A 26,739-nucleotide genomic window follows, 5' to 3' on the forward strand; every position below is an offset into this window, starting at 1 on the left:
GAGGCAAAGGGAGACCCGGTTTCTTCTCCTCCTCTCCCAGCCCACATCCGAGGTGGAAAACCAGCACTTGCCAAGCTCTGTCTTGTTTTCCATGATTAATCAATTTGCTCAAGAGAAGCAGGACTCCCCTCCTCGTCCATCCTCCCCCCGCTTCCAGCGGCTACGTGTGAAGGCTGACGTTAATCAGATAAATTCCTTTGCAGCAGCACCAACAATTTTTCTAAAGCACAGTCTCCTTGGAGCTACTAATAATTACTCCAGGCCCAGACGTTAAAACACCACCAAAAAAAAAAAATGTTTTTAATTACAAAATTAATTTTTCTGACAGACCCGCTGATGCTGACTTGGAACAGCAGAGCATCCATCAGGAGGGAAAGGAGAGGAGTGGCAATGACCTGCTCGCAAACGCCTGCTGGGAAAGGGGCTCCCAAATGGACGTTTCCCAGTAAATGCCTCTGCACTGCCGGTGAGGGAACATGGAGCCAGGCAAGAGCTGCATCTCCTTAAGCCCCTGGGAGCGAGACCCCGCTGGTGGGACATCCCCAGCACTGCTGGCTGCAGGATGAACCCTACAGCATAAACCCCTTCCCTGGATGTGCCTGAACCATCCAGACAGGCTGGATTTATTATCCCTGGGCTGGGAGGGAAAAGGAGGGAAATAAAATGCATCGTCAGTGGAAAACAATTCCAGTACCTCAAAGGGCTTGTGACGGGTAAAAGGAGAAAAAAAAAGTACAGATTCCTCCAGCCCTGTTTTTTGTCACTGAGCTCAGAGAAGCAGCCCGTGTCCGGCACTGTTGCTCAGCACTATGGTAATACAGTGGCCAGTGCTAAAAAACCCACTACGATGCCCTGGCAAGCTCCGTTGCAGCTCCTGGGGTTACAGCCCCAACTTTTTTTCTGACTAATGATAGCATCGCTCGAGCTTTCCTTCCCTCCGGCTGCCTCTCATCCGGGGGTCTCAGGCTCAGGTACCTCTGCAGAACACAATGAATCTCTTCCCTTCCACTCGCCAGTGCCGAGCTTTGCAGAAGAGGGTAATAAACGTCTCTATCTAACAGGTTCTGGGGGTGTTTTACACAAGCCTGACAGAGAGACACAGCCCAGCAGCGAGCCACTAACAAGAGATGCCTTTATTGCAGGAGGATGAAAGGCAGGATGGATCGAGGTGGTGCAACACTTTGGTGGCAGGGGCCAAATTAATTGGATATGGGGAAATACCTAAATATATATGTGGGGGGAGAAAACAGCAAGGCGCTTGTGCAGGAAAAGCCAAACCGATGGGCTTAGATGACGATAAAGGTGCTGAGAGCTAATTTCTCGACTGGCACAAGGCTGTTGGCACCACTGGAAGAGAGGTAAAGGCAAAAAAGTCCCCTAAACTGTTGGAAACATCCCCTGGACCTTTCCAAAGGCATCAGGGCAGAGGAGGAATACTTGCCTCCGGTGATGAGCTGGGGCTCGGGCAGAATGTTACTTTATTTTCCATCAGCTCATCAAACAGGTGAGCAAACAACCTGCAGAACTGTTACCCTTCATGTAAAGCCGGCTGAGATTAACTGTGATTTATCTTGGGTGCTTCCCTCATCAAGCATCCCCTGCCCAGGCTGGGGGGATGCTGGGTTCTGGGGGAAAGGGAGCGAGGGCTGGGGGGAGAACACCCGTGGGGCTTTGGGAACTACGATTCATTGCCTTTCCCCTTTCTTTGAGGATAATTGGGCAGTTAGAGCTCTTTTGGAGACCTTGAACCCATTGCTTTTTTCCCATGCCTCACCTCTGCTTTATTTTGGTGCATTTCCCTCTTCTTTAAAAACAGGAAAAGGAAAAAAAAAAACCCCAAACTAAAACCCACCTCAACCCTTCAGTCTTTTCTGTGATGAGGGGAGAGCGGTGTTTCTGCTCATCTGAAAAGCCTTCAAAAAATCAATATATAACCTACCTGCAATAACCTCACGCTTAAGGAAATTATTTCAAATCACGTCTGTGTGGGGAGACGGTGATTTAGCCCGGCTTCCCCTGGGGATTACTCCTCCCATACCTGTGGGGCTCAACTCCCCCGAGCAGCGAGTTGATGGAGCGGAGCAACCTGCTTCACCCCATGAGGGGCTCCCCAAATTCATCTGGGTCCCGCCGGGCTCTGCCCCCTCCTCTGAGCATTCCTGTGGCTGGCTGACCCCCCCTCCCCCGTGAACACTAATTTGTGTTCAAGTTGCTCCCCTGCAGGGATGGAAGAGAGATCTCCCTGCAGAATAAATGGGGAGAAAATGGGTCCTTTTCAGTAAAAATCAGAAGCCGGCTTCAGCACCTCTCTGAAACACACCATTAAGCAGCACTGCCAGTGCCAGGAGTGGGTACCAATTAGAAAAATAAAAAAGAGAAATCTCGCTTGAGATGCCATAAAGTCATAAGGGAGAGCACATGGATGTTTTTCTCCCTCTTACAGCACTTAAGCCCCTCTTCCGCTCCTCTCGAGCATCTTTAAGCTTTCCCTCAGCATTCACCAAAGACAGAGGCTTGTGTGACAATAAATCCAAGCCAGACGGGATCCTCCTGCACTTTCCCGCTTCCCTGGGCAGGAGGGACTGTGGGTTTTCAAGCACATGGAGAAACACAGTAAGAGCCGGGCGCTTGGTTCAAATCCAACCTCTGTTTTTAATGACTGCTGGCATCACTGCCCGCTCCTCTCGGCAAGACGGGATTCTTCCTTGGAGCAGAGGATCTTCCAGTAACGCACCATGTTGGGCAGGCCCTTCAGAAAAGGCAGCCGAGCATCGTTAGCATGTTTTGGGGACAAGAGAGTGGTTTTGATAGTGTTTACGCCTGTGTTGGGCACAGCACGTAACCCTGGCTCCTCTCAGGGAGCGCCCAGCACCCCACGACAGTGTGCTGGCAGTGAATGCCTTCCACTGGGTCGTCTCTGAAAGGGGCTGAAAAGAAGTGATAGCACCAAAAGGACATTATTTTTTATACTCTGTGCTGGGGAAACTGGGACTGTTCTGGTAAAACTGAGATACATAAATCATAGAATAGTTTGGGTTGGAGGGGACCTTAAAGATTTTCTAGTTGCAACCCCCCTGCCCTGGGCAGGGACACCTCCCACTAGACCAGGCTGCTCAAAGCCCCATCCAGCCTGGTTTCGAGCCAAATACCGCGAGCTAAATCTTTCTCAAAGATGAAATTAAAAGCGATGCGAAAACACCAGCTCTAACCTCTGCCCTTCCCCGGGGTCTCCTCCCCAAGCAAAGATTTCCCCTTTGCTGCTGCAAAACAGCGTGTTTACAACTAAATGTCTTCCCTTCGAAGACATACGCTCATTAACACAGCACAGCTGCCCCCGGGGAGCCTCGTAGGGAAGGGGTCGCCCGGCCCTTGCCATCGAGGTGCCGGCAACACCAAGATGCACGCAGCACCCCGCGTTCAACGCGGCCCAAATTCTGCTGACATTGCAGTTCCTTAGCATTTCCCCCAACCTTTTATTTTCTTTCATACCAGGAGCATTCGCAGTCGAACAAGATTACCGATTTCTTTGGCAATCGCCTGCTCCTTGGCAGATGGGAGTTTTTAAGGCGCTTCACCTAAGGTGACACAATGAGAGACTCATTAAGGTGGCATCACGGGAGGGTAACGAGAGGCTGGGGATGGCCCCTGCCAACCTGGCCAGGGCTCAGGCAGCAGCAGCAACGCCAGCATCGCCCCACCAGATTGCGCCGCTTATTTTTTTCCACAAAGTGCCAATAGAAAGGGAAAGAATCCAAATCCTGGGCTATAGGCTTGGCTCCGGCTCTCGCCCAGCTCACAGCTGGCCGTGCTTCTCCTGGCTCCAGCCCCGGCTCATTTCCAGGCCTCCATCACTTCTTAACACATTTTTTTTTTTCCTGGACTCTTGTGAAATTAAATGCTGCTAATTTACTTTGCAGAAAACTCTGCATCCTGCTGGTACTTCTCTGCCAGCTGTGACCTCATCTCCCAGTGACTGGATTTGGGAGTAAATTAGTAGACCCAGTCCATTAATTAATTGCAACTAAGGCGGGGGTGAACTGGATCCATGTCTCACGTTTATGAGCTGCCCCGGAACCACTCCAGATTCCTGCTCGGAGAGCACTTACGATGTTTCAGGATCAGCTGAGCTATTTGGGTGAACGCTTTCCAGTGGGTAGGCTATTAGCAAACCTTTAGTTATCCCCTACTCTGCTCCTGTATCCGAACCCCTAAATAAAAGGGGAACCTTAAGAGCAGAGCAGCATCTCTGGGAGTCAAAGCTTCTATAGCCAAGGATAAAGCCAAGCATCACAGAGACGCGTTTGTAGATAGAAGCCGGCGGAAAGCAAACGCTCCAGCAAAGTCTCTAAATGCTGCACATATATTTTCAGTTTATTTGCTGGGCCTACCACTGAATCTTATTTGCTGGCGTGGTATGGTTTTTTTTTTCCTCTCTCTCCCTGGGAGAACTTAATAAATCTTTGAAATCATCAAAAAGAAATGCAGCTTCAACACTTAGCACGGTTAAGTTACTTCCCCGGCAATATAAGCTAAGGCTGTGAAGTCAAACATTTCCATGCCATAACACGAGAAGAAAATGAACATTCGGGAGGAGATGGAACAGGAACGGCCTCCCCTTGGCTCTCCCATCGCTGGGGGCTAGAAAAGCCTAGAAAGCCTGTGGCTGGCTGACAATTTCAGCACAGCCGTTTCAGCTCTTCTCATTCAGGTGGTTGTCTCTGCACGACCCTGCTCCAAGGTGGATGCTAGCTTGCTGAAGCACACCTCCGCCAAGGCACACAGCCACCCGGGGGGCGGGGGGGGGCTTCAACAAGGGACCAGCAGAGATGAATTGAATCGCCCAGGGGCTCCCCACCTCCCTCTTTTTGTCTTTTAATAGTGTTTAACAAGTGTTTGGAGAGATGGGCGCTGTGACCCCAACAAAACCCCTTTGGTGGTCCCCCAAAGGAGGAGGCTGGTGGCACTCACTGGCCACAGGACCAGGGATGGAGGCAGGCAGGATTGCCATGGCAACACAGCAAAAAAGCAGCACGGCAGAAGCCCCGAGAGGTGAAACAGGACAGGAGAAACTTTGCTGCTGGGGAAGGCACAGTGATGCAGGTCCTCCAGCATTAGGGAGATATTGGTGTTCCGGCAAAACCCCTCCACCCCGCGGTGTGGTGGGGACTCTGTGCCCAGGTCATCATGGCAGGGTCCCTCGTCCTTCCCCAGTGCTGGGGAGCTGCGGGTAATTGGGATGCAGATTGCCGAGGCTGTGCCCTGCCCTTGATTTACTCTCTTAAGCCTCCTGCTTTCTAAATCTTGCTTTATTAGTATTACCACACAGCAGAGCGCAATTAGCAGTATATTAGCAATAAAAAAAAAAAAAGCAGCCAGAGCCAGAAGTACCGCAAGTTATTGTTTTAAATCCTGCGTCTGCCAGAGTGGCCGCGGACACGTGCTCCCCCCGGTGACTCCCAGCCCAGGTTGTGGTGCCGCCATGGGCAATGGGGACCCCCAGCACCCGACTCACCCACAGCACCAGGGCAGCAGCTAATCCCCCATCTTGAGAGCTTTTACTCCGTGCTGCAGCAGAGCTGACACACTAATCCTGGCCACGTTTAACCATTTATATTGATTACCCTGTCAGCTCATTTGAATAATTAAAAGCAGATGGAGCCCTTTTATGTGTTTAAGGGAACAGCACTGGGAGCATCCCTGGAGCCGTGCATTTTTGGTGGAGGGAGCGGAGGGGTGCAGGGGAAGCTGGGCAGCTTTTGCTGTCAAATCTTCTTTTCCGTGAAATTTGCCACCCTGTGCGGCACCTCCCGTACCCCCACCGCCACCTCGGGGTATGGGGTGGTGGCATCAGCTCAGTTCCCACCGCAGAGCCCGTTGGAGGCAGCTGACAGCATCCATGCTCTTATTTATACAGAAATAATTGCTGTTGTACACTGATGCTGTTCTTTATACAAACAGTACTAAAAACGCCAGCCAGCTGCAAACCTGATAAACAGCAGCAAATAAATTAATCCGGTGCCAAGAGCCGAATATTTCAGTGCCAACGTGTGTGTGAGGATGGGGATGGGGGGGGGGGGGGGAAGTCCTAGCATCCAGCCCCACCTTGGCATTGTGACCCTTCAGCTCCTGCTCCAAAGACTCACCCACCTGCAAGCCAGAGCAAAGCTCCCACACCAGCATCGCCCAGCGGCTATCTGCCAGGGACCTCCGGCTTCTTAAAACGGATGGGCAACACCAGCTCAGATCTGGTTACTTGTTATTCCACTGTCTTTTCAAAGCCACTAAAATATTCCTGGCGTGGTGCTGGTTATGCACTCCTGCCATCAAGCAGGGATGAGTTATCTTTACAGAAAGAAGCATGGATTAATATGTCAAATGAGAATGAACTATTGGCAGATTAAGATGAAAATGCAATGGCCAGTGATAGGGAGAAAAGGGGAAGAAAAAACAAAACGAAGCTTCTCAGGAGGACAGGAACATTAAAAATTGGGTAATTGATCAGCGCTGGTGAAGTTGGATGGAGTTTGAACACCCTGTGCAAGGCGGGGACCATCCTCTCCTGCCCGCCGATGAAATGGGGGAGGACCACACTGGGAGCTTCGGCCCGTCCTGATGAGGGGACAGCCACCCCCTGGGGGGGGGCCACATCCCACGGCAGCCCTGGCCACCACATCAGACCTTGCCATGTTGGTTCTTGTGCTGGTGTTCCGGCTCTGCACTAAGCCTCGGATGCTCGGCAAGCTTGGGGCACATGAGTGTGGTCCTGCCCCCGGGATGGGGATGTTTTTATTCAGGGGACACTAAGCCATCCTCACCTGCCACATTGAAATACATCTCCCCTCTGCTGGCACAGGAATGCAGGTCTCACGGGAGCTGTTGCTGCTTCACATCCTTGGCTGTCTGAGCCCACGCCATCTACCAGCCGGGATTCCATTGCTGCGTCCTCTGTGCCCTGCCCCATCGGAGTGGAGACGGCAGGCAGGGCTGCGTGGGAGGTGGGGGGCTTTTGGGGGGAGCTCAGGCTGTTGACAACTCCCTTAAAGGGAGCCCTGGGGGCCGTGAGCTGCACCGCAGCCCCTCCAGAAACATCAGCTTTCAGAGGTCCCCAAGCCCAGCACATCTGGGGCAGGTCAGCAGCTGCTGGCAATCTGGGGTGCTCCAAGCGGCTCTCCCCTTGCAGCACGCCACCGGTCTAACCCATAATCCCCACTCTGCTCAAAATCCCCCTCCAGGGTGCTTTGAAGCTTCTGGACCAGTTGCAGAAGACGCTGGCAGCAGGACACACTAGCGGGTCTCCATCCCACAGGCAGACCCATGCCGTCTTCTCCTGCCTTTCTCCGGTATCACCAGTGCCCTGCTCCACACTCCGCATCTGATCTGCCCCTCGCTGCAGCATCCAGCCCTGCTTTGCTTTCCCACCTACAGAGTCAACCACCAGAGATAAATACCACCCGCTGAGCTCAAAAACATTTTTCCAAGCAGAAATGGGTGCGCTCTGTCACTGCGTCACAGAAACCTCACAATTCACAGGTGTTTATTGTCCAGGATGAGCAGTCGAGCCTGGTTTGCTCTGCTAAGACATACTTCCAGTACCTAGAAATAGATATTTAAACAGCCCCAGTGTTTTGACGCATTTAGGTGCTCGGATCAAGCCCACGAGCAGCAGGCTGACGGGTTTCTGTTTCCTCTTCTCCCAACAGACTCCTGCGCTCTGGCACGAGCCCCAGACCCGCTGGGTGTCACTGGGATGCGGCCACCAAGCCCTGAGTCCAGGCAGAGGGCCGCAGCCTCCCCTGCCCTCCCTTCCTGCTCCTCGGAGGTGAAAAGAGGCCAAAAGGATCCCTCTCCCTGCCTGCTGCTCGCTGCCTCTGCCAGAGATGATAAGAATTAATTAAATTTGCCTGCCTTTCCTCTGCCTTTGTAAGTGTCCAGGGGATTTATCAGCTGCCTCCACCTTGGTGTCTATCTGATTTAAGGTGGGGGGATACCTATATACTCCATTACATTTGTCTTAATATTGCAGATAGGATATCACCCCTGAGTGCGGAACGAATTGGGATGGGAGCTAACGGGTAGGGCTGGGAGGGGAAGGGGACCAGCCCAGCAAATGGCACTAACGAAGGTCCCTTTTCTGGGACCTGACCCAGCATCCTCTCCCCACAACCCCATTGTCCCAGAGTCCCCAGGGGAGCCCCCGAAAGCAGCGTCCTGCAGCGTCCAGGTTTGCAGGATTCGTGCTTCATCAGATGTCAGACGTGGGACTGCCCCATCCCTTAGCTCTGGCCAAGATTTGAAGGCCATTTGCACAGTTGCTTCTTCGTTCCCCAATGCCTGGGGTACCACAGCCCTCCCTGCTCACCCCCCGCCAAAAAGTGCCAGAGAGGGATGCCCGGAGGGTCCCCCCACCTTGCAAATCACCCCCTGCCCAGGCTCCCACTGCCTCTGCTGGGTTCATGGCCAGGCAGGAGATGACGCAGAGGAAGAAGGGATGACTCCCTCCAAAAATCAAATCCCACCCCATCCCCACCCCATCCAAAGAAGTTTTACCCTTGGAGACCCGATGCCTCAGCAAGCAGCATCCTCCCACCTGGCGCAGTGCCCTCTGCCCCATCCTTGCCCGCCCCAGGGTGGCAGGGCTGTAAAAGCCTTTGTCAGAGGGACCTGCCATGAATCACGCTGAATTAAGAGCTGAGCTGCGGGAAAGGAAATTATATAAACTCTCAGGAGACAGGCTGGCAGGGAGTGAACATCCATCACGCACAAATTCTGGATTATTTACCGTGGCTGGATCTCGCCAAGAGAAACACCCCCTGTGCCGGACAGTCTGCAAAGCGATTCAGCCACGGGGACCTATTCAGCAAATGAAAAGTCTCTGTCTTGCTTGTCAGAGCAAACTGGGATGTTTATTTCCCCCCCCACCCCGGGTCTCTCTGTCCATGGGATGAGCCCCGCTCCCGGCACAGGATGAGCATTTGTCCCCCCCGTGGCACCACCCAGTTCCTGGGGTCAGAGGAGCCCGTCAGTGGTGCCGACTGACTCTTTTACGAGCAGCACTTAATTATTCCCCCTTTTAAAACGTTTTGCATCATAAACCTGGGATGGGGTAGAGGAAGGTGATTATTCTGCTGCTTGCTCTCCCTTGCTGAAGCCGTGTTTGGGGGGTTCCAACCAAGATGAGGACCCAGCCTTGTTGACACGTGCAGGTTCTTGTCCCCTCCGTGATGCGAGATCCTTTCTTCACCTGCACCGAACACTGAGCCCTGGGCAAGCAGCAGCCTTCCTTCCCCTCCACCACCATCCCTGCCTTTCCCCCCGCAGACGGGAGGAAGATGAAGGGCAGAGCTCATTTACACGGCAGGAGGCAGAGTGACACGTCCCCACTTTGCACTGAATTCAAACCCACGTGGGAAGACTTAGGAAGATGTGGACCTTAGACATGCATCACAGCCATCAAGATCCGTCATCAAATCACTGCATCCTCACCACCAACAGCCTGAAATCGAGGCGACCAAAGGGGCAGGAGGTGCCCTCCAGAGCTCAGTCCAGGTGGTCACAGGGCTCCCTGTGATATACAGGAGCGAGCTTCCCCAGACACAGGCTGTATTTTGCATTTCCGAAGTCCTGGCCATACCTGGTCATTGGTTCCCACCCTTCAGGGACATTATTTGCCTGCTTGGCTCTAACAGCTGCTTTAGGAGCAGAGCAAGATGCTCCTGTGTGATAGACCAAGCAAGATGCTCCTGTGTGATAGAGCCATCGCAACAAGCTGCTGCAGTCCTGCTTCCAAAAGCACCTCCAGCCCTCGCAGAGAGGGAAATTGATTTGATCTGCCCACGGGCTGAGTTTGTAGGAGGGGTTTTGGATCTGCTCCCAACCTAAGGACTTTAGATCGGGTGTTTCTTCACTGCTTTCCTTAAATTGGCAGTAAAAATTCAGGGAGACTAAAAGTCTGTGATTTGTACTTTGCACATGGGAAGCGGAACAATCTTTTGTTCATTTACTGTGACAACTGCAGTTCAGATTTAATTATTTACAATAATGTTCCAAGGCACATTAGGGAATGTTCTCTTAGTTTGTAAAAAATAATGATGCCTTAGTACTGAGTGGCATCTAGCTACGGGCTCTGCTATTGCACCGGCAGAGGCACGTGAGGGTCCAGGAGCAGAGCAGAGCCAACTCATCATCCCTCAGTGGCTTAAATCCATCCCTCCTTCCCATGGAAAGGGTGGGAGACGAGCTCTGTAAGGCCCGTTATCCTGGGATGCTCATCGGTGGCTCCCGGGCTCCCTCGGCTCTTCCCACACCATCTGAGTATCAGGCCCATCGAAAGGGTTGTGTGTCCTTATGGGCTTCTCTTGACCCTTGGAGCAGTAACACTGTCTCTCTGCTCGTGCAGTGCTCCCCTGGTTCATTCAGAGATAGGGTTTTTGCTCAGCAAAGCCTTCTCCAGTCCTGGAGAGCATCCCAGCCCCCCTGAGCCATCCCCAGCAAGCTAGCAGACATGCCTTGCCATCATGCAGGAGAGTGGGGAGACCAAGACAGGGTCCCTGCAGTGTCTGAAAGCACAGCCAGGACGGAGGGATGGAGGCCACCAAAGGAGAGGACGTCAGCAAGGTCCCTCTGCCAGCATCACAGGCTGCTGCAGCCTCTGCACGAGCAGCCAAAGCTCCCCTCCAACAGCACTGGTCCCAGCTTGATGCTCCCCTGGCTGGTTAATCCGGACGAGTCTCGTTGCCTTTCCCTCTCTCTCACTGCTTTATAGATTGCGCTTGTCAGCAATAAAGGGGGAGGAAAAAAAAAAAAAAGGAAAAAAATCATTGCCTGGTCTTAATTTTTCTTGGCTTGTTTAGAAGCACGCTGGGAGCTGCAGCAGCCAGTTGCAAAAGGACAGGCTGTGGGAGCGGGACGACCGCAAAGGGCTGCAAAGGGACATGGCCATGTTGGGGTGGCACCTGACTGAGTGTGGGGACCGGCATGGCCAGCCTTCATTTTAGTACCTGCACGTCCCTAACACGCCGGCGGGAATCTCTGCAGCCTAGAGAGGCTTGAGACAGGGAAGTTGCCTCCATGGGCATATTTTCTTCCGCCCTCCCGAAATACAGCCTGCGAGCCGCATCCCCTCCTGGAGCTGCCCAGCTCTGATACACTTCATCTTTTGCTCCTTGTCCATTTGCCCTCATATAAATACCTGCTGCCCCACCTCAGTATTTCTTCCAGCACTCACTGTACGCTGATGCTTTTTACTATGCCCTTCTGCATTAGTCACACGAATCAGGAAAGACAGTCGGTATTTTATCATTAAATGCATCACGTCCAATAAATTGATCATTATTCTCTGCTGATTAGCAGCTCGGTTTCCACCAGTTTAGAGCAGCTATGGGTTTTTTCCCCATCTTCAAGGAGTAGCACAGTTTCTCTTAAGATCTGTTATAATCAAAGTATTAGAGCTCTGGAAATGTCCTCTGCATACGCAGGAAGGGTTTTTTTCCTGCTTTTCCTCTCTTGCAGAGAGCGTGCTTTGAAACTCTGCCTCCCGGCCCCGCGATACTGCCTGTACCTGACCTGTTTTAATTTTAGTCTTGCCTGAGTCTTCCACCAGCTCATTTAGTTGTAGCATTGAGAGCTCTCTATAGAGTTGGCCGCAGGTCAGCTCACATGCTTTTATTACAATTGCCGAGTCCACCCATGTCCTGCAGCTCTGACCCGGCTCCCGGCTGCCAGGCACCTTCCCGTTGGGGGCTGCAAACCCCCAGCTCCACCTGCACCCCTCCACTCCAGCAGGCCGGCGCCCTTGGGATGGGAGACAGGAGCTGCACCCCGGGCAGGGCTCTTCTTCTTTCACAGCCCCACACCGCAGCATGGACGTCGACGGCAGGATTTGCATCACGTCCGTGGCTTCCCACGCTGCAGAGAAAATGAGAGGTGGATATTTTCTTTTGGGACATTTCCAGCATTTCTGACATGACGAGTGATGCCCCGGGAAGAGCTGACCCAGCTGCCTGGTTACAGCCATGATGGGCCAAGCAAGACGTAAGAGCAGGAAAATTCCAATGAATATTCATTTAAAAACTTGCTCATATATTCCCAAGGTAAATTTGGCTCTGTATTAATTTCATCCTGCACACTAAGCACACTGTTATTGCAGAGATAAAGCTGCACAGCCGGATAGAAATTGGTGTGGGGTTCTCTCTCACCAGGGCAGGAGGATTTAAATACCCACTGTGCTGCACCTCTTCCACCATGGATGTGACCATCCACAGTGGAAAGACCATCTTCCCCGCCAGCACAGCTGCAGCCAGGACTAGCGCAGCAGGTCCCACCAGGCTGTGGGAGCCCTTTCGGTTTGCATTTTTCCAGAGGTATGGAAAAAGCACGCTCTGAAAATAGCCACGTAAATATTCTCACTGGAAATTCAATTCAGTTCCATTAGTTTCGTTGACCTCCAAGGCAACCCTCACCAAGGCTTTTGCTGAGTCTCACCAGTCATGAAGAATGTAATGGCAACGTAATTAGCCAGTGGAGACCGGAGCGGTGAATCCCAATGGGATTCCCCGAACAGACCCACTCGCGTGAGCTCCTCCTTCGATCCCAGCAGCTCCAGCTTTTTGGCATCCAAGGCCACCACTCTTTGGTGCCCCACTTCATTGATACCCCTTTCACCCATTCCTTGCACCCTGCATTTCTTTCCAGGCTGTAATTGGGATGATGTCCGCATTTATGGACATGTTTTTTATCCAGCTCGTCTTTCTGTCCACTCCACGACCCAAGATCCATACATACATCTACATTCATCATTCCTATGTGCTGCTCTGGCATTAATGTTCCCGTGAGTGTCGCTGGATTGCTCGGGAGATAATGATTTTGCATCTTTAATGGCTCCTTCAGTATTTGTAAGCGGCTTGGTCTTTGCCTGGGTTGACTCTTTCTTTCCAGGAGGTCTGTAATTGTGGGATGATGTGTCAGTTCAGCCGGCTGATCGCCAATCACTCGGTCAGCCAGGCCCTCCAAGCAGAACCTGGGGACCAATCCACTTTGGTGACACCTCAGACGGCTCTGCACGGTCCCAGGAACAGGAGGGGGACTGCAAGGACCGTGATGCAGCCCCGCAGACGACCCAGCTCTCTGCAGCTGCATCCCGTCGCGAGGGCTCCAGCAGCAAAAAGAGACTGCAAAGAATCGGAGCTGGGCAATTTTGGCTGCTGTTAGCAATATGCCAACTGAAAACAAACAGCCAAGCTTCAGAAGTTTTGAATCTCTACCTCCTCTAAATCAGCCCTGGAAATCAATCCCTTCCATACTCACGGCCGGCTTCTGCCTGGCTGCTTGGCCCTACTTAATTGCCTTAAATCACAGCTCCTCACTTTCCATCTGTAAATTTGGGGACCGACACCCTGCTCCATGGGGGAGCATTTAAGTGCAGCTTAAAGACACCTTGTGCTGTTTGGGATGGTGCTTGGGTCTCTCCAACCCAAGCCAGAAGGAAAGTGGCCACCCCAGTTCTTCCCACATCCCATTTGCACCCGTATGAATGAGCATCGGAAAAATAACCCCAAATCAAACAGGGCTGTGGGGAGGGGGCAAGCAACGAGCTGAGCCCAGCCCTCCCCTCCGCCCCCGTGAGGGTGCTGCAGCTCTTTGCCCTTCCCACCCTGCTGTGTTTGGCGCCTTGTTCCGCCCCAAGCTCAGAGGGTATTTCAGCCATTTCAGTGCTTCTAATCTCTTTGGGAACATTGCTGAGAAACACAATTTCGAGCCTCCCAAGATGTGACATGACTTGTAATTCGAGGCAGAGGTGAGAGCCTACCACCCAAGGGACAGAAAATAAAAAGCCTCCACACGCTTCTGCTCCCAGCCCTCCTCCACGCTCTTGGTGATGCTCACGTTTCCAACCTGGGCACCAAAACCTTAGGCTGGGGTCCCTGAGCAGACCCCCACCTTTGGCCCCACATCATTGCACCCTGGACACAGCGGGAGACCAAAGCAGAGACTGGGAAAGCACCTGGGCCAGGAGGAGCAAGAGGTGCGGGGCGCAGGCTCTTCAGGCAGCAGACAGTGGCAGTGAGGAGCACAGAGAGCAAGGACGGAGGGCGAGCCTGGAGACCGTGCTGGGCCACAGCGTCCAGCCCCGGCCCAGAGCAGCTGCACAGAGAAGCCGGAAAAACCATTTCGTAGCAGCTTCTGCTAAGCAAGTCTCTGCCGTGCATTCAGGAGTGCCATCTGCTGGCACCTGGCCCTGCTCCCCATCCCACCAAGATCGTCCCCAAAACCAGAGAGGGTCCCTCCACAGGGACCCAGGCAGCCTCAGACCCCGCTGTACCCCAAAGCCAGCTGCAGGCAGGCTCCGATCCCCGCCCCCATCACTTCAGCTCCCACAGCTACACTTCAATTCATCCCTTGGCAAAAAATAGGCAAAAAAATAGGACTGTCTCTGGCTAAGCAGCTTGCAGGAGCTTTGCTCCCCAAAAATGAAGCTTTTTCTTCCTGCCCGACTCAGCTCCCAGGGCAGGGGCTGCCCACGCCAGTGACGATGCTCGCACACAACTGCCTAATTTGCCAGCACTAAGGTGAGCGAGGCTGGAACAAGAGGATAAATAATGTTGGCAATTAGCCTCGACATTTCCGGGGCCAAAACAAGGGGGAGACAAGAGGAACGGGAAACAAATCAGAGAAACTAAGTCTCAACACCAGGCAAATCCAATGAAGCATCCCGAATTTTATGCTTTTTATAAAAAAAAAAGATAATCCATCATTGATTTTACTGGGGCACAATGCTTTTGCAGATCTACGGATGGGTGCCAGCTCTCGGGGATCTGCTTTGTCCCCTCCAGATCCCCCATGAGCATCAACCCAGCACGGAGGGGATGCGGAGCCTGGGGGGGCAGCCCAGAGGAAGGAGCCAACCCTGTTAGCACACGGGCCTTTGTGTTTCACAAACAGAGGAGCCATTTCACAAACATAATAGCCATGCTGTGATCCTGCAAACTTTTCATTACCACGCCAGCATTGCCAGCGATGCTTCTGTTCACAGCTTAGCTGTTAATTGCAAGATTTCTCCCCGTTTATTAACGAAGTAGAACACGGCGCTCCCCAGATTTTTGTCTGGGGCATGGTCTCATCATCATTTCCTATATGTAAACTTTAAATCCCCAATAATCCCACATGACTGGAGCCCATTCCAAGTGAGCGGCGAAATCCAATTTAGGATCCTGTTCTCTCCGGCTGTGTAACCAGAGCCTACTTCATGTGGGCACAACAATCCAATTCAGCTTCTTTGCCTCTCAACAGCTGCCCCCGTGAGACTTGCCCAGATGAAAAAAAAAAAAAAAACAAAACCCAAAAGACACAGAAAAGCCAGATTTGGAGGTGAGCCAAGCTGAGCTGTCTGGTGCTTGGGGAAGCTGGCTGCCCATCCCTGCCCCACTCCCATGTGCCCTGCCCAGCTCCCAGAGCTCTTGCCGGGTGTTTTCAGCATCCCCGTGCCAGCTCCGTACGCTGCTCCATACCCAACTCCATCACAGCCCAGACAAGGATGAACCGACACATGTCAGCACTTCCTAGCTGTCTAATAGCCGGAGCCACTAAAGACCATGTAATTACCTTGCAGAATGCCTGGGCCAATGCCTGAGCCATCTCCCAGAGGAGCTGCTGTCATTGAGAGCCAGGAGAGCGCTTGGCTCCGGAGGATGGGGAGGCTCCTAACGCCACAGACACCCCAATCCATGCTGTCCTGGGCAGTATCTGCCAGGGAAGCCTTTCACCAGAGCTCTGCTGTAATTTTATGGAGCTAAGAACAGATCAACATCCAGCCCTTCAGCTTTTTCTGGTCTTTATACAACAGATAATGGTTTTAAACTGAAAGAGGGGAGATTTAGACAGATATCGAGAAGAAACTCTTTACTCGCAGGGTGGTGAGACACCAGCCCGGGTTGCCCAGAGTAACTGTGGCTGCCCCATCCCTGGAGGTGTTCAAGGCCAGGCTGGATGGGGCTTTGAGCAGCCTGGTACAGTGGAAGGTTACCCTGCGCGTGGCAGGGGGTTGGAACTGGATGAGGATTAAGGTCCCTTCCAACTCTAACCATTCTATGATTCAGTATCTCCCTTTCACACCACTTGGACGTTGCATTGTGTAGCGCGAGTCCTCATGTTGTGAGCAAGGATGAGGGGGGCTGGTGAGCCTTGAACACCCTCAAAGCGCCCTGGTGAGCCAGCAGCCTCCAGACCTCTCCCAGGATGGTATGTGACTTTCAAATTGTGTGTGCCTGCAAGGTCTAGAAATATGTAGTCCTGGCTGGCTTTGAGCAGAGCTGCTGCCGTGATCTGGGTGGTGCCCCCAAACCCTGCCCCACATCTTGGGGTACAGCTCCAACATCCCCCTGCCCTGAGGCTTTGTGAAAGCCACCATCCAAAGGATCCCAGTTTCCAGCTGTTACGGTTTGAGAAAACCCATAACAATTTATTGTCATTGAGACAATCATTCTATCACCCGATGACCCCTCCCCGCCCAGAAAGGGGAATCGGGGAAAACAAGGAAACACAAGGGTTGAAATATAAATAGATTTAATAGGATAAGACTAAATAATTAACAATAATACTAAAGAACCAGTATTAATCCGGATACTAATATAAGATATACAAGAATTATACTCAGCCAATTATATCAGTAGGAAGCTGTGACTCCCAGCAGTGGACAGTAAAAGTCGGACACTGTGAGAGCAACAGCTTCAGGAGGAAGGGAAGGCCTCATGGGTCTGGAACCGGGGCAAGGAGTTTCTCTGTACTGCTGCCATCAACGGAGAGAGAAACTATGCAGCAAACTTTCTAATTTATAAAGAATATGACGTTCATGGTATGAAATAATCTTGTTAGCCAGGCCTCGCTCCTCCTCATCCCCGCACGTGGCAAGGCTTGAAAACACCAAGACCTTGAATCCCACGTAGCCTAGCTGGCTATAAAATAAATATTTTCACAAATTCAGACACTATAGTCTTCCAAAAGTGGCGTTTTCCCCAGCACTGGAAGAGAAATTAGTCCTCTGTTGCTCAACCCAGGACACCAGCCATGCCAGCAACCATCTCCCCAGATACTTCCCAGGTAACATGCCCCCCCACACTTAATGCCTATTCTCAAGGCAGTTTAGTTCTCCCAGCGTGTCTCTCCCATTCTTATTTAATTCCCATTAATCCCTATTAACCACACGGCATTCAGAAGTCAGTCCGGCACAGACAAGAGAAGATTCCCCTGATTTATCTACTTACCCTCCACAAATGCCAGCCCCCCTGCCAGAGGATGCTGCTTCAGAGTCCCCACTCCCTGCGTCCCTGGGCCGGAGCCACGCTGGAAAAAATCAGGGCAGGGTAACAGCACCCACAAAACAAGGACTTAAGCAAGACACACTGAGCTGGCAGCATAAAATCACAGAACGGCAGGGGCCATGAAAGCGGATTCCAGAAACAGTGAGAAAAAGCACAACTTTTCCTTCCCAGACACTCCATGTTGATCCAGCTCCAGAAGTTTGCTGTTATTCAGCCTTGCTGTTGGGACAGTTTTAGCACCAAGGTTAGTAGAGCAATGAAAGCTGTTCCCAGAGAGCGCGAGAACAACTAGTCCCTTCCTTCACCTTCAATTTGGGAGCAAGCTTCAGGCTTTTGCTATTTTTTAGGATGACCTTAGGCAGTGAGTGACAACGAAGGTTATTGGTGAAATGGAAGTGGATCCCAGAGACAGTAAGATCAAGCACCACTTTTCCCTCTTGCCACCTTCCACGAGGCAGCAAGCTCCAGAAGCTGCTGCAATTGAGCCTCGCCCCTGGCAGAGCGTAAACAGCAAGGCCTGGGGGGCCACAAAAGCCGTTCCCAGAAACAGCGAGAATAAGCACAACTGTTCTCTCCCGGGACATTCCATGTTACAGTAAGCTCCAGACTTTTGGTGTTATTGAATCCCGCGCTAATGGGCAGTGTTAGCACCAAGGTTTGCAGGCAATGAAAGCAGTACTGTTAGAAACGCTCCTTATCCAATAACCATGACTCGGGCAGTGATCGATATGAAGCACATTTTATCTAGACGTTCTTGCAAGAACGGGTGACCTAGCTGGGAGGCATACCTGAGTTCCCAAAATAAATTTTTATTTCCTGTTCCCGGCAGAAATTTCTCTCCCCTGTTTCCCCATTGGCTCCCAAACTCCAGGGTTTACAGCCTACCCGATTCGCCTAAAACTATTTCTGTTCACTCCGCCTCCGTTTACTTCTCCCCATCACCCCTGCTAAACCCTGTACTTCACCTGTTTATTTGCTCCTTTTTTTGTATTATTGCCCATGGTAGCTGGTCTCAGTTAAATGTTCATCTTCCCATTAAACTACTAATTCAGCATAGACTGGTTTCTCCTTTGTCTAAGGGATGAGCATTCTTGCTTGTCTCTTGCTCAGCCTTTGTGTTGTTAATCATTCTCTAGCTACATCGTTGCAGACTGGCCAAGTTGTTCCTCTGCAAAAACAATACTTAGATTTTTTTACAATCCCTCCCCTTTCATTTTCTAAATTTATTGCTTTTTGCACTTACTTATCCGGGTATACTCCCATAAGAAACTTCTAGGTTTGCAAGCATCAATTCACATTCATCTTCCTCTTTCTTGTTCTTTTCCTGGAGTTGAACCATTTTCCCAGGGTATGGGGGAGGGTCTACTTCCACTTGTTTCGTTAGGGCAGTTTCAATTAATCGTTGAACTAATCCTCGCACACAGGAAATGATACAGCATCCTACAGCCACTAAGACTCCTGCTACTATTCTAAGAGAAGTCAGTGTTGATACCACCATACCCTTCCATTTTCCAAACCAGGAATCCAGCCAACCTGTCAGTGAGGTGTCTATTCCAGACTTTTTCAGCTAACTCCTGTCAAGCTGGAGCGGGGAGCCCTTGAAGGGCTTTAGTTATAGTACCATCTGGAGCCGTATTGTTTGGGATAAAGGTACAACACCGATTCCCTACCATTACACACACCTCTCCCTTCTCCGCAAAGATCATGTCTAGGGCGATCCTATTTTCCCATGCCATTCGGCTGGCTGCATCCAATTGTTCTGTTACTCATTTCAGCGTATCTCTGGTATAATTAATAAACCTCAGTTGGTTACAGTAAATATAATATATCCAATCTACATTTTTGTTTATAGTTACTCACCAGAAAAAAGACAGATTCGAATCCTGCTCCTATCTGATTCGTTGCTTTTTGTTCATCCGGGACTCCTCTAGGGATGCCGCTGGGATCTATATATCCGTTCATCAAAGGATACACCTAAACTTCTTCTTACACTATTACCTGAGCTCAGGGATCCTGTTCCTTTTTCAAATGCTAGGGTGAATGCTATTGCCAATTGTACCGTCCCACATGTACCTTTCCAGTTAGGTGACAACACAGATCGCGAGGTCTTCCCTCCACAATACCCCCAGAGATCCGCCCGAGGCACTCGTAACGCTGAGTGATTTCCTCCTACATCCTCGGTCACATTCAGAGTTTCAGTGCATAGGGTGAAACCCCCACAGGTTTGGTGGCATTCACATCCTGCCATGAGAGGCACACTGGGTGGTTACCAATTGCTGTGGAAAATACTGGTGGTACTTTAACATCTCTAGACTCCAAGGCAGGAAACAGTAAAGGAAGTGAATGGCAAGTCTCATTTCCCCAGGTGGTCTTTTCTTGGTATAATGCTATCATACACCACATCCCTACGGAATCTTTCATCCACCCTATGGGAAAGGGATATCTGTGCTGTGGGCCTTCCTGAGGCACGAGCATAGCAATTGCTTTGGTTCAAACTATTAATGGTATATTTTACCCATTCTACCCAAGCATTCATCTCACCGGACGCTGTTTCATTTTCAGGTATTTGTCTAAGATCTTTAATCTTGGTAACCGTTACCAAAGCTGGATCATTCGATGGTCCCCCACTGTTGTATTACTGGAAGTTTACTAGTAATAGTTGTCCCTTTCGCTTGACTGCTACTTTCCACTATGTCTATTCTAAATCTTCCCCTTGGATCTCTTCCAGGCACATCTGCTCCTATTCCGCATATTAGGTTAGACATCATCCGCCTAGGTCATCAACGGTCCACCCTCCAATTTGAATGGTCCACAACACTTCACTCCATCGTTCACCAGGTGCAGCCTTGGGGTATCTCCCTGCGACCCTCCAGATTTCTGGACACAGGTACTTGTTTTCACCACTCCACTGTCTTTGGGCCTCTAGATCCCCACACTTCAGTACTTGACAGGCATCAAAGCGTACGGTCTGTGGGGTATCTCCTGTAGTGATATTTATGACAAGCCTAACTGGGTAATCTGGGTGTGCACTCCAGCTTCCTAGTGGGAAACGCACCACCACCCCTACGACCAGTATCATCACAAAATGCTTCTTAAAATTCACAGCATACACATATTTATACCTCCCGACTGGATCCCACCCCAACCCACAGCTTATTGTCTTTTTAGGGTTACTCGCAGCAGGCTGTAAGCGGAATGTATGATCCACTGCTCTACTGGATCTGTCCGTGGGGGTTCAAGTGGTCCTTTTAGCCGGGCGTAGTGAGTCCAACCTCTTTCCGCTGTCCTTACTGACGTTTCTGTAGTGAGGAGTACTTGGAATGGTCCTTCCCACTCCGGTTGGAGCTTACTCTCCTTCCAGGATTTGACTAGTACTCAGTCCCCCGGTTTATACAGATGGACGACAAATTCCAACGGCAGAGTTTGAGCAAGAAGGCCTTTAGTTCTGAGGAAAGAGAGATAAGACGACAGCCCCAGTATATATTTCTCAAGGAAGATGTCCTTGGTTTGAAATGTGGGCACACCTTCCCTACCTCCAGTGTAGGGTAGTTCAAAAAGCATTTCATAAGGCGAGAGACCAGTACCCTTTCTAAGGGAAGTCTGGATTCTCAATACTGCTATTGGTAAACACTTAATCCATGGTAATTTTGTCTCAAGAACTAATTTAGATAGTTGCTTCTTAATGGCTTGATTCATTCTTTCAACCTTTCCAGATGATGGGGGTGCCAGGGAGTGTGATAATCCCATGTTATCCCTAAACCTTCCATCACTCCCTGTAGCACCTTTGAGATAAAATGGCTTAATCCACATTTTCCACTATTCCATACCTAGGAATTATTTGCTTTAGCATTACGCTTATCACCCCTGCAGCTGTTGCTGAGACTAAGGGATAAGCTTCCACCCATCCAGTAAGGTGATCTACCAGGACTAAGAGGTACTTAGACCTGCCTATTGGTCGTAGTTCACTACAACCGACTTGTATACTTTCAAATGGCCTTAACCCTGGTTCCCGTCCGCCTGGAGGTTGTTTTCTAAGAGTCTTCTTATTTATTTTCTTACAAATAATACACCTTTCACAAATTTGCTTTGCTACGGTGCAAATGCCAAAACATTCATACTTCTGCAAAACCATATCGCACGTTGCTCGGGTTCCGCAACGGCGTCCCTGATGTAACACTGCCATTATTTCTCTCATAGTTTGTTTGTTAACCATTTCCCTTCCACCAGGCAGAATCCATTTACCTTCTTTCTCCACTGCCCCTGCTTCTGTCATTGTCCTTTTTCTTTTTCCATGAATATCAACGGGGTCGTTAGTGTCAGTACTTGAGGAACAAGACTATAAATCTTAATTGTCTCCTGCTCCAAGGCCACCACTTTTGCCACTTTGTCCGCTAATCTATTTCCCCTTGCGGTAATTGAATTGCCTCTCTGGTGACCTTTAACGTGTACAACTGCTGTTTCACTTAGCATTAGTATATTTGCTAACACCTGTTTTATAAGTTCCTCATATATAAGTTCTTTCCCTTTGCTATTTATTAGTTCTCGTTCTTCCCAAATTTTACCAAATGTATGCACTACCCCAAACGCCTAACGAGAGTCTGTATATTTTGTTCGTTCCCCTTCTCCAATTAATTTTAGTGCCTGGTTTAAGGCATACATCTCGCACATTCGAGCGGACCATGCACTAGTTAATTTCTCAGAGGCTTTTACTTGTTGGCTCGCTCCATCCACCACCGCATATCCATTACACCTCTTTCCTTCTGTCACTCTTGAAGAACCGTCTACGAACAAATGAAGACCCCCAGACAGGGGTTCTTCCCTTAAGTCAGGTCGTATCTTAGTCTGGTACTCAATTACATCTATGCATTCGCGTGTAAGTTCTTCATCCTTTGCCTCTACTTCTCCTTTCCACAAAAAGCTCGCTGGGTTAAGGCAAGAGCTGGTAGTTAAAATCAAATCATCCTTTTCAATTAAAATTCCTTCATACTTCAGTATTCTTGAATTGGTTAGCCGTTTTCCCATGGTTTGGGCTAAAATGGTTTTGACTTGGTAAGGGGTGCTAACTTCTATCATTCCCCTCCCTCGGGAGACAGGATCTAAGAGTTTGGATAAATAGGCCACTGGCTGCCGCTTTCTTGAGCTCCTAACGCAGCCCCTTTGTCTACAGTTACAAATAGTTGAAAAGTTTTCTCCAAAGAAGATAAGGCTAAAACTGGAGCTCTAATTAGGCTCTGGTTTAAATCTTCCACTAAATCCTCCTCCTCTTCTGTCCAAATCAATACATTCGGTTCTTCAGCTAACAGTTTGGAATATAGTCCTTTAGTCTTTTGAGCACGCCCCCCTATCTACAGTCTACAGTACCCAGTCAGCCCCAAAAACTTTCTCATTTCCCTCTTGGTCTTTGGCAGAGCTAAGTCTACTATTCCTTTGATGCTCTCAGGACTTACAGGATTTGTTTTTCGACTCCCTTCACTGACTAGACATCCCAAGTACTTCACTTCTGTTTCCACATATTGCAATTATTTTTTTTTTAATTTTTTTTTTTTGAGACCCTCAAACCTTGCTGTCCCAAAAAGTTCAATAACTCATTCGTGGCTTCTTTTACCCTGCCTTCTCCCTCCCCAGATACCCATAAGTCATCCACATAACTGAAGCAGGGCTTCTCCGGATGGAGGTTTGAATTGTTCAAGCACTTGTTCTAACAGTTGCCCAAACAACTCAGGGAATTCTGTAAATCCCACAATGATAATTATCCTACCGGTGAACCTTGAGCTGCTGGTAGGAATGGTTGGGGCAGTCCTCTTCCCCGTCCTCTTCCCCTGTTACTCACCCCTCTTCCTCGCCCCCAACTAAGAGTCTAAGGGGTCCCCTTAGGGGATTCAGCTTCTTTGTTGGTTGAAACGTCACTGACGGTCTGGGCTGGGAACATATAAAATGGACTTGGGTGTCCCCGAATCTATTCATCTTGACCCAGCAAAAAGCATATTCACCTTCTTCTAATTCCTTATTATTCCTTATTATTCACATGCACGTTTAAAGTCTGACAGACCCAGTCTTCATCGGATCCAAATTTAGGCCAAAATACACTAGGAGGTCTTATGGGTTCTTTGGTCCAAACAAATTCAAATGCAAATGCAAACATGTTCTGCCCCAGGACACCCCGAAGATCTCCCGTGATGGACACAGGACCCCCAGGGATGTCCCCAAGATCCCCCCTGGGACCCCACCCAGGATGTCCACGTCCTTCCCCGCCCCGGCCGCCCCCGGCCCCTCCGGGATGCAGTCCAAACAAAACAAATCATTTTCCATTTATCTTTATCCTTTGTACAAGAAGAATCAACCCAAAAACTCAACATTCTCCCCTGAAGGACTGTCTGGGGGAATGTTCCCAGGGTCTTTCTTTTTATCCCCTTTTTCATCCCTAGGCCTAGAATTCTTTATTTCCCATTCTAAACAGAGACTTTTCTTACCCTCCTTCCTTTTGCTTGGTCCTTCTCTGGAAGTTTGCTGCAATGGAGCCTCGCCTTTGGGAGAGTATAAGCACCAAGGTTACTGGGGCAGTAAAAGCCATTCCCAGAGACAATCAGTACAAGCACTTCTTTTCTGTTGTGGAAGCTTCCATGTAAGCTCCAGATACTTCCTAATTTTGAGCGCGGCCTAGGTCAGAGAGTGAGAATGAAGGTTATTGGTGAAATGAAAGTGGATTCCAGAGAAAGTGAGAAAAACCACAACGCTTCCCTCCTGGAACCTTCCATGTGGGACCAGGCTCCACACATTTGATCTTTTCTGTTCACTGGAGAGAGTGGCAGCACCAGGTTTTTTGAGGCCATGAAAGCGGTATCCAAAGACAGGGAGAACAAGCAAAACTCACTCGCCGAGGAGACCAGCTCCAGTGCAGGTAAGTCTGTACTGGGGAAGGGAATCACGGCAAGAAAAGGCCGCCAAGGGCCTCGTTTTTGAGGCTGTTTCAAGCCAGGAAAAGCAGACAGCCCGAGCCACAGAGTGCGGTGCAGGACAGGTGACTGCGAGGGGAGGAACAAGAGGAGAGCAAGCAGGAAGGCAGGCTAGCTTGGCTACAAAGCAGTGACTATTAAGCAGGTATTCTTTATCGCAGCGCCGGGCATACAGGGGATTGCTCCACCTAATGTGCGCGCCGACTGATTTACACGTACAGTTTAAATACATACTATGTATACATATTCACTAGTTTTCCAAGAAATGATTACCTATTCATTAACTCATTATTACAGGTTACCGCCCACTCCTGCATGTGCATTAGAGTCTCTCGGTGGTCTTCAGAGGCATCTGGTGGTCATTTACTTCCTCCACTCCTCTTCATCGTTGTGACTTCTGGGTGAACTGCAGGCCTCTGCTCTACTTCTTTATTCTTGCTGGCACATCAAAAGTGTTAGCTTTGACATGTCTCTGCATTCCTCAGTAACCCCGGGCCCCTTGTTTTGAGAGATAAGCTTCTACTACAAGGTTATATTGTCCTAAAGCATTCTTTCTTAAAAAATAGGAGATAAGTTCTGACATTTAGTGCTACAACTGTTGCATCTGCTCTTTGTACAGCCTTAAGGCACCCGGTCTCCTAAATTAAGCTCCTACTCTAATTTACAGTTCTAATATATTAAGCACCTACTTCAATTAGTTTACAGCTTTAATATATCAAACCCTACTTCACCATGGAGCAGCGCTTCTGGGAGTTCACCTGCGCTCTCGAGGCCTCTGGTCCCTGCAACCCCAGGACTCCCGACCCCCCTGGATGACAGCAACAGCCAGTGCAGCCTCTGTTCCCTGGAGAACCCTATCACGGTGTCAGCGAGCAGCTCTTCTTCCCGGGGCTCCTGCTCCTCCTTCCCAGAGCCCTGGCCCAGTGCGGTGGCAGAGCCGGTGGAGCTCACCCGCTCGGGACGCCCTCCCCAAGTGATGCTCCCATCTGGCGCCCTGTCTGCGTACTCGGCCTTGTCCCCATCCACAGCCTTGCCAGTGTCCACCCCTGGCAGCTCCACTCCAAGGCGCTGTGGCCACACTCGGGCTACCAGCAGCTCCAGCTGCTCCTGCTCCCCCACCCTGGCGGGGGGGGTGGGAAGGTTCCTGGGAAAGGTCCCACCCCAAGACCCAGAGGTGTTCAGAGCCGAGCTTGCTTTCCCCGCCGCAGGGAAGGCGGCAGCCACTCGTCCCCGTTTGCAGACCCCCCCCCCAGCAGCCTCACCCCTCCTGAAACGCGCTCCCGGGGTAAGGGCTGCCGGGGGGCTTCAGGGAGACCAGCTCCAACAGAGGCCTCACCACACCGCCCTCCCCTCAGCCCCAGCAGGCTCGGCCCGGCTCAGCTCCCCTCCTGCCACAGACCCGGCCGGGCTCTCGGGGCCTCCCCAGGGCCCACCCACACGGCAGGACGCCCGGCCTCGCCGTCCCGCTCCGCCTCAGACCTTGCCCCTCACCTTACAGTCCCTCAGCGGCGCCACAGTCCCCCACAGCGGCGGCTCCGCGCCTCCCGTCCCCGCAGGAGGAGGAGCCGGGGCCGGGCCAGCAGCGGGCCCGTTGGCAGCGGCTCCGTCCCATGTCACGGGGGGCGGGCGGGCAGCGGTGCTGGCGACGGAGGTGTTTCGTGTAGATAACTGGCCCCGAAACGCTTGTTTCTTGTGGCATCGGGTACATCCAGGCACGATCTGCTGTTGCTAAACACCTCCCCTCACCAGCTGTGCCCGGGGAGGGGGGGCGGGGGCAGGCGCTGGTGTCCCTGGAGCCCTTCTCCAGCAGTTGTGCTGCCTCCTCTCCCTCACCTCACGCAGCAATGACAGCGCTCCATCTCCTCCTCCTTCAGCTGCTCAGCTGCTGCCCCCGAGCCTGGGGGCCTCCTCCCATCTCCAGCCACCACCCCTCCCGGTCACCTGCTGGGGCCCTCACAGACGGTGGGACAACAAGAGCTGGGTCCCACGCCTGTGGAACCACACCGTGACCCTGCGTTACCAGACGGCCCCAGGAGCAAGACCAGAGGCGGAGAGGAAAGAGGGGCGGCCACCACCCTCACCACGCTGCTTCTGGTACCTGAACTCGGGCTGGGTGAAGAGGACATCACGCTGGGCTACCAGCAGCTGAGGAGGTACTTCCGGGGTCCTGGAGGACTAAAGTGCCATAGAGACGCGCGGCGGAAGACTGACGGGGCACTTCCCGGGTCCTGCAGGACCGCGGGGCCGTGGAGATGGACACCCGGAAAACTGCCGGGCACTGACGGGGGCGGGGTAACGCGTAAGAGATACTGGAGATAAGAGATACTGGAGCGCCGACGGCCGCTGTCGAGGCCGGGCGGGCGGCACCGATCGCGCCCCAGGTAGCGCGGAGCTCGTGCGAGTCCCGGCGGTCCTGGTTCGCTCTCCCGAGACCGTGGCCGGGCGGGCCTCCGCCAAGCCGCGCGCGCGCACGA

The 26,739-nt window shown here is 51.3% G+C and overlaps 1 protein-coding gene across 1 annotated transcript; it reads right to left on the minus strand.

Annotated features, from left to right (window-relative positions):
• Positions 1-1,286: 1,286 nt before the first annotated feature.
• LOC128914939 (uncharacterized) lies at positions 1,287-26,739 on the minus strand. Its single transcript, XM_054214662.1, has 7 exons — positions 25,757-26,739; positions 24,539-24,699; positions 23,783-23,969; positions 17,256-17,334; positions 11,558-11,904; positions 3,490-3,575; positions 1,287-1,347 (listed from the first exon to the last, which is right to left on the minus strand). Exons 2-7 carry the CDS (start codon positions 24,586-24,588, stop codon positions 1,287-1,289), a joined length of 810 nt encoding a protein of 269 aa, XP_054070637.1. The 5' UTR covers positions 24,589-24,699; positions 25,757-26,739.

This window comes from Rissa tridactyla, chromosome 9 (assembly GCF_028500815.1).
Source record: "Rissa tridactyla isolate bRisTri1 chromosome 9, bRisTri1.patW.cur.20221130, whole genome shotgun sequence".
Taxonomy (NCBI): domain Eukaryota; kingdom Metazoa; phylum Chordata; class Aves; order Charadriiformes; family Laridae; genus Rissa; species Rissa tridactyla.